Here is an 8,171-nt window from a genome sequence, read left to right as displayed (position 1 = left end):
TGTTTGGGAGATGCAATTCAAAGTTTTGGGATTTTCTTAATACACTCTATAATAAGTATAAGCACATACAACCTAGCTACATGCCAAATCTAAAGTTTCTAGACCTTTGAGTTGTTTTTTTGGGATAGGCGTGTCATTTCAGAGAAAAATTGTCACATTTTGGATTTCAGTTTTTAAAGTAGGGTGGATGTAACCTTTGGAATGAGCACTCTTCAATATTTCCAGATTGAAATTTCTTTCTAGGCCTTCGTTCAAACACGAACGAGTTCAAATACATTGTCGTTCAATCACTGCTACATAATTAATTGACCAAAGGTAACATCAACATAATTTCGTAACTCGCAACTATATTCACATTTATTTACATTGTTTATAATGTACGCAAAACGACGTTTTATGCTCTGCCCTATGCAACATGGCGCGTCTCATTTGCATACCTTTGTGACGTCACGCGCCACCGACACGTGCTCACGGCGCGATGGAAACTCTCCCCGCTTTCCCGTCACAGAACGTGTCTCCTGCCGTATCAAGTGCGTTTAACAAGAGCTCCTTAGTAGTACGCTGGTCGGGAATGAATCCCCATACATACAATGGTAGAAAGTCCCCTTTTAGTGCCGAGTCAAATTTACCGCTCAGGGGCCGCCCATAAATGACGTCACGCACCTGGGGGGGGGGGTGATTTTTTTTTTGTCTAATTTGTTTGCGTTTCATATTCTTGGTTCTTTCGGTAAAGTCACGTAGAAGAAAAATAATAAAATAATATAAATATGAAATATTAAAATTCTCACGACGTTTCGAATGCAACACAAGCAATCATCATCAGGTGTGAAATCCACAGCAAAAATGTATTGCACAAGCAACCATCATCAGGTGTGAAATCCACAGCAAGAAAATTTTGTTGTGGATTTCACACCTGATGATGATTGCTTGTGTTGCAGTCGAAACGTCGTGAGAATTTTTTGTTGTTTTATATTTGTATTATTTTATTATTTCCCTTCTACGTGACTTTACCGAAAGAACCAAGAATATGAATCCCTGCAGTCACGAAAGCTTTAAATCAAAATTGTTTGCGTTTCTCCCTTGTGGTGGAACTTTGTAGGATGAACGTTGAGATTTATAAGGGCGCGGGGTGACCGATAATGTCTGAATTGATCTGTAATAAGATAGGGCACTGATAAGGAGTTGATAGCTATGTTAACAATCACATTTGTTGATTCCTCCGATAATGAAAACAACCATCAGCCTCCCTTCCTCGCGACGTCTCCCTTGCATGCAAAGATTCCGATGACGCCATCAGACCCAAAGGCTGCGAAATACCGTCATCAACAACAGTGACATGACGTCACCGCCGAAGGTCTTTGGCAGAGTGACGTCACCTCTGCCCATGGCAGCAGCTGCCACCGCCGCGGCCTGCGCGCTCCTCGGCTCGCGGTTCGCGCCCGGGCTCGGCTGGCCGCGCCTGCCGCGCGCCCTCGCCCCGCGCCCGCGGCACGCGCAGGCAAGGCCCGGGGGCTCGCGGCTCGCGGATGCGGCCCGCGCCTTCAGAGCGTCCACGCGTGAGTTGATTTATTTACGCGGAGCGGTTGTCAACTCCGCTGCTGGATGAGGGGGCCCAAGGCGTTTGACCATACTTCACCTTTCCCCGGGCATAGCGAAGGGGGTTTTCTGTGCTGCCCTCTGCTGCCCACCGAGTGAGGGCTCCGCAAGCAGCCGCGTGTGTTGATCCGTCGTGGTTCAGAGTGATCGCGAGAGTCGTGGGGGAACACAAATGTAGCCACATCAGCAGCCTGGTGAAGATACTGTGTGTCAACACCGCTTGTTCTGAATCGATACTGATTTGAAATTGTGCACTGTGCTCCCAGAAAGGCCTGTCCGGCTCGTAGGTTATGTAAATAAATGTATTTGTACGTGGATAGACGGAGACAGTTTATATTCTAACTTATTTTATTATTATGATGATCGGTGGTCACACACCACACCAACTATCCCCAGGCTCAATCGTGCTTTAGCTTCTGCGATCTTACGGCCTCGTCATAGGAATGTCGAATTGCCAGTAGCTGGCTCAGAGGCGCCAGGGGAGATGAGTAGTATTATTATTGTTCTCACCCAGAAGCTCGTGACCAAATCACCCGGAATACGACCGATCCCGTCAGATCTCAGAAGCTAAGGGGAATGGATACTGGATAAGACCTCCGTTGACCGATCACCGTGTACGCACGCCAGGCTTGTGGGGGGATATATGTTGTGGGCAGCAGAGGGCAGTGCTGCTACATCCATGCCTTGTTGTTGAATGCCTTGCTCACAGCGTCTATGCGATGCTTGCAGGCACCTTCAGCCTGTCCTGAGGCGAGTGGTGAAGTGTGGTCAAGTCACCTCACGTCCTGCACGACGTGGGGAGACCCTCGTCCTGCAGTAGATTAACACAACAGATCGGGCGTGAATATTGTTACCCGTGGACCTGTGGATAATAGGAGGTTGGCACTGGACATTCAAGTTTGTATTTTTTTCAAGGTCACGCCTCGTGGTTTTATTTATTTGTTGAACTGAAACGCTGCAAGTTTAAAGACATCCCCTCAATATCGAATAGCTGCTCAACGGAGTTGGAAAATGCATCGCAGTAAATGCATATATAGTCAGAGTAGCGGCATATATGCATAGAAGATAAGTAGATTCCTGAACAACCTGTAAATATTAACAGATTTGAATGACATTTTCAGAAGTTGACTTTTACACCAAAAGTAACATTGAGAGGGTGTAATCCAAGCAAATTAAAACTTCACTTTTTTATTTGCATATTGAGTTGTCACTAACGGATATCAGTATGGTATTACCTCTCGTAATTTCAACAATGGCATATTGAAGGAAGTAACTGTGAGATGTGATGGCATCAATTTCTTGCCCGTGATGACCCTTTGGCTGTGACCTGTGCTACCTCTTCCTGCACAATGAGTATGTTGCATATGTTGCTGTTTCTGCTCTCATCTCAGGAAACAATGGCGGGGAGTACGAATGGAAAGACCCCGATTCACCACTCGACGTGTAAGCATTAAGGTCCTTGTGTGTGTGTCAACCAAAATGAGTTCTCAGAGAAAGAGAGACTGAGTCCAAGGTGCTGAACCCAGGATATCAGTGATGCTTGCTCATTGTCGATGACATGCCATGGCCAGTTGGAGCGTCCTGAGAGAGAGAAGCCGATGACCAAATCACCGAATCGGAAGCTAAGCAGGTTGAGTCAAGCTAGAGCTTGGTTGGGCAGCATCATACGTAGGCTGCTTACCCGAGCAATGTCAACACAGGGCCATGCAGAAAAGTACTGTACCATGCCTCAACGTCTGTGCACCTCGTCTTCACCAACTGGCACTGACTAGCATGGTGAGAAGTATGGTCAAATAACCCCTATAATGTTCACGGCATGGGGAGAGTCTCTTCCACCAATGAATTGACATTAAAGAGAAACCCAGTCACTCAGTCCTTCACCCCAGGGATGTTTGAGTGTATTGCTAGTGATGTTGGTGTTGAACTGTAGCACAGTTTATCTGCTCCGGCTGAACTTAATATTTGGGAATATTATGGTCGGAGAGATTGAAAAGCCAAACGGTTCCGGAGCAAACACATAACCATCCAGATTCACATCTTGTAGAAATATCATACATCCCATTGACGATTTACCTGATAGCAATGTAGTCTTGACACATTCTTCATAAACAGCAAAAATATATGCACGTGTTTAAATATGAATTTGGCTTATAAAGGCACACATACAAATGCACTAAGTTACACATACATCCTGTACATACTGATAACAACTGTATGGGATATGGGTGGTGCATCTGCTGGACATCGTGGTCTGCTGAGAAATAACCGATTTCTGTCACCTGACCTGCCATTGTGCTTATTCATAGTGCACCTAGCCTGGCACATGCACAGCAGTGATGCCCACCACTTAGCAACGAATGGTGTCTGTAGTTGCTAATATCCATGTGTATTCGTGTGTGCAGTGTACACGTGGAGTTTGTGTCGAGAAGTGGGGAGGTGACGCGCGTGGCTGGGAAAGTCGGCGACAATGTGATGTATCTGGCCCAGAGACACGGCATCAGCATTGAGGGTGTGACGCTACAACACACCCACACGGACATGGACTCAGAGAGAGTGGGGTTGTGTGTGTGTGACACCATAACACACACAGGACCCAGGGAGCGAGAGAGGTGGGGAATCGTGAGTGTGTGTGTGCGTTTATGGGGAGCGGTAGTGTAGCAGTTAGCGCGCAGTGTTACGAACCTGGCGACCCGAGTTCGATTCCCGCTCACGGCTTTGAACCTCGCCTAGGTCGACTCAGTCTCAAATGAGTATCTGGTGTGATGTGTAAACATCGCCACTGGGGATACAAAGGCGGCCAGGCGTTGCGCTGGCCACCAACCCCGGTTCTGGCCTTCAGAGGTACTCGCGAACAGTACTTTCCCCAACAGTCTGTTAAAAGCTGTACAGGTGATCTTTGTTTTGTGTGCAACCCTACAACATTTACACTGGATACTGAGAGTGGGAGTTGATGTTAGGAAAGTGGTGGTGGAGATTGTTCACTCACTGCATTGTGGTCCCAGTGACCTGGGTTTGATTCCCAGCCATTGGTAACATCAGTGGCAAATTATATCTTAACCCGTCTTTGTTTCAAACTTTAACGAGTACTTTCCGCAATGTCTGATAACCACCGGTGAGACGGACGGCTGGGTGTGGTTTTGGTCATACCACCTCCACCCTTTGTGCATAATCACCGTGCTTGCTAACAGCACTTACCTCACCAGTCTGTTAAGGCTCCAAAGAGGATCTGTGTATCATACTGCATGTTGTATGTGTGCGTGTTAATGTTCCAGGTGCCTGTGAAGCATCCCTTGCGTGCTGCACGTGTCACGTCTACGTAGACGATAAATTCTACGACATGCTTCCGAGCCCCACGGAAACGTGAGCTACGATGCCACCCCACCACCATGGTGCACGCACCCGAGACTCGGCTCGGGGGGAAACTGGGGTCTCGCGATCACAAAGCCCATTGTGTAATAATGTGTTTTCCTTAAGGGACGGAGCCCAGGTCGAGAGTTGAATATGTATGCATTTAGAAGGACAACAAACTAAACATGTCAATCATGATACATATGAATATCACGATTGACATGATGAATCGCAGAGCACGGGGATGTGGCATCTAGTAGGTTTACGATTGCTTCCCCGTCATGACCTGACGAATTGTCATGATTCATCGTCGTGATTTAATTGTAACAGTGGCGTTACCAATTCATCTCGGTAGCTTGTGCATTGCACTCTGAATGTGGCGACCTTAGTTAGTTTTCCACCCTTGTCTGAAATCATAGTTGAGTGACATCTGAACTGGTCGCAACTCCCCTCCCCTTCAACTTGCACCGACGAGTGTGTTGTAGCACATATCGTTAAAGATTCCCCATTCATCACCACGGCATAGGAAGATCATTCAGCAGTCGATTGACAAAGAGCTGCAAATTATTAGCATTTTGCCATTGTGGTCTTCGTGAACCTATTACAGCATGTACAACTAATTAATAATTGTGAGTGTATATATGTTATTTATGAACGTTATGTATACAAATTAAACCCCATCTCGTGGTTCCATAGACTGTTTGATGTTCGTGTTGGTGATACCATTATGAGAAGAAAATCTGGCAGTTCACTGTCCTGCCAGATCTAACCCAGGCATAGCATTCACAGGGACCACTGGTTAATAGGGGCTCTGGCTTTGTGCGCTCAGCTGGTAATTCCTCCACAGTAACAGCTCACAATATGAGCACGTGGCAGTAACTCATGATAAGCATGTGCCAGAGTCGCCAAAAGGACGGCAACCATTGTCATCTGACCAAACTCCTTGTTTGTGGATCCAGGGAACTTTAGCTAAGCAGATCTTACAGAAGCAACTGGCCTCACTGGCGGAAGAATAATTGGCGAATTGATCGATTGTTGCGTGCGTACTGTTAGGTGCACACTAGCAGTACATGGGGTGTGCGGTGAATGCAGGGAGGAAGATCTGCTGGACATGGCCCCGGGTCTGCGGGAGACGTCAAGGCTCAGTTGCCAGATCCTCCTACGCCGGGACCTGGAGTCCATAAAGCTCACGTTACCACGAGCCACACGGAACTTCTATGTGGACGGCCACCGTCCCACGCCTCACTGAGACATGACGTGGGGTTGCACGTCATGCCTCTATATGTGGACACAGGTCACTTGAGACACAGCCTAATGGAGATATGACTCACTGGGACACTCAGTCACGGGAACCACAGGACCCTGACATCTTGAGACACGGAGACGCAGATACACGAGGACATGTAGACATACCACAGGAAGAACGGGAGTGGATGTAAGGTTACCTGAGTATGCGGAGACACAGGGAGGTACTAGCCCCATAGCTGTCTGAGACATGGGAATACACAGATACATGGTGAGACAAGGACATACCGGGGGGGGGGGGGGGGGCGCACATGAGGCCACAGGGACATGAGATATGGGGCGACCGTGAGATGGATTCTGACCGACAGCCCCCCACCGAGACACAGCGACATGAATGGATTGGGGGGACACGTGGTGATTCAGAAACATTGAGAGATAGACACTGTCCCCTGGCGCACCAACATCTGGTGCCGCAGGGGCCACTGGGAGAAACATGGACAATTGGACACTGAGAGACGTGGGGGCACACGTGTACATTTAAGGAATGTTGAGACATCTGAGAAGTCATGAAAGCTTGAGATAAAATGTTAACATGTGGATACAGATGGCAGCATTGGGTTTAGCTATCAAGTGTATAGGTGGTACAATTGCACTAGGGCCTACGGACCAGGCGGGTCCAGGCGCCGGGCTACCAAGCTGGGGGGAAATTGGACGGGGCCTCATTTCATTCCTTGCACCAGGGCCGATGCCAACTCTGCTACGCCACTGGATGGCAGTGGGTCGGAACGGGCTCACGATAGCCATGTTGGAGATCGGACCATCATTGTGATGGTTCTGGGTTAAAACATGTAATGTACGCGTCTTGTAAAGAACTGTATTTAATTGAATCTATGCGTTATTAAGCGTGTGTGCGTACACCCGAAATAAATAAAAAAGTGACTCTTAAGGTTGTGAAATCTGCTTCCTGTGGTTTACCAGAGCCAAGACTGTACTTGGCTGTGGAGACAATGAGAGGCTGATAGCCTCGTCTCTTCTTCATTCATATGAATGATGTAGATGCAGAGCAACAACTACAAATTCAGATGGTCAAGCCAGATAACCGCGTGGGGAGTAGTGGAGTGTATCCCTGTGTTGTCTCCTTCGTATTTGGGGATCGGTCATTGTGTCATGTTGTATGGGATGTTCTGGATGACCACAGTCGCACCCTGGAGCGTTCTTAATTTTCCATTTGTGCATCAGGTATCTGCATCTGCCATGGTTTGTGCAGTGGATGTGGTTTAAGGTGGACCATGAGCTTCGTAGAAGATCAAGAACCAGGGATCTTCTACGGTGGGTCTCACAAGGTGTTTGCGATTGATTTTCAACTCCATTCAGCTCGAAGCTTCATTGGAGAAGATGGCAGCCTTCATGAAACCCACTGTTTAGTGAGAAAGTCGCGACTAATGCCATCAACACGGCGACCGAACGTCCATCATCGATCCCCTGGTCTCCAGAGCAACGACACGTGGCTGGTCTCTGTAGATAGCTGGTGTTTGCTATTAAGTAGTGAAAGAATCCTAACAGTGCTTCTTCCAAGCTGAGTGTGCAATAAAAATTGTTAGTGGGGAAATCTCATTGGCAGGACAGGTCACAAGTCAGACCCAGGTGTTACAGGTGACCTGCGCTCCCCATTGTGGCCAACTTCCTTAGATTTAAACCAGTGCTCTGCTCATAAGCATTATGTTGCTGAAGCGTGGCTGCTTCATTCAAAAGCCTCCACAGAGGCAGATTGTGACCACTAGCATCAGTGTTGTTAAGTCAACTTAGTGCCAGGTCTTCCTTGTAACCACCTGTGGCCCCCATCTCTTCATACAAGTGCAAATGTTAATTTATAGCCGTCATTTTACCAAACAGGAGCTGCTTGGCCATGCGGCATTTGGGCTTGCAGGCTACATGATCCAGCATGGTCCTGAATGTTTTGGGGCGTCCACGTTTTACAAACT

At 47.7% G+C, this 8,171-nt stretch overlaps 1 protein-coding gene across 1 annotated transcript; it reads left to right on the top strand.

Annotated features, from left to right (window-relative positions):
• Nucleotides 1-1,369: 1,369 nt before the first annotated feature.
• FDX2 (ferredoxin 2) lies at nucleotides 1,370-7,135 on the top strand. The gene is made up of 5 exons (XM_078622737.1): nucleotides 1,370-1,556; nucleotides 2,988-3,039; nucleotides 3,999-4,105; nucleotides 4,869-4,956; nucleotides 6,037-7,135. Exons 1-5 carry the CDS (start codon nucleotides 1,385-1,387, stop codon nucleotides 6,191-6,193), a joined length of 576 nt encoding a protein of 191 aa, XP_078478863.1. The 5' UTR covers nucleotides 1,370-1,384; the 3' UTR covers nucleotides 6,194-7,135.
• The last annotated feature ends 1,036 nt before the right edge of the window (nucleotides 7,136-8,171 follow it).

Source organism: Lampetra planeri, chromosome 3 (genome assembly GCF_965212315.1).
Source record: "Lampetra planeri chromosome 3, kcLamPlan1.2.h2, whole genome shotgun sequence".
Classification (NCBI taxonomy): domain Eukaryota; kingdom Metazoa; phylum Chordata; class Hyperoartia; order Petromyzontiformes; family Petromyzontidae; genus Lampetra; species Lampetra planeri.
This window is presented reverse-complemented; position numbering and strand designations above follow the sequence as displayed.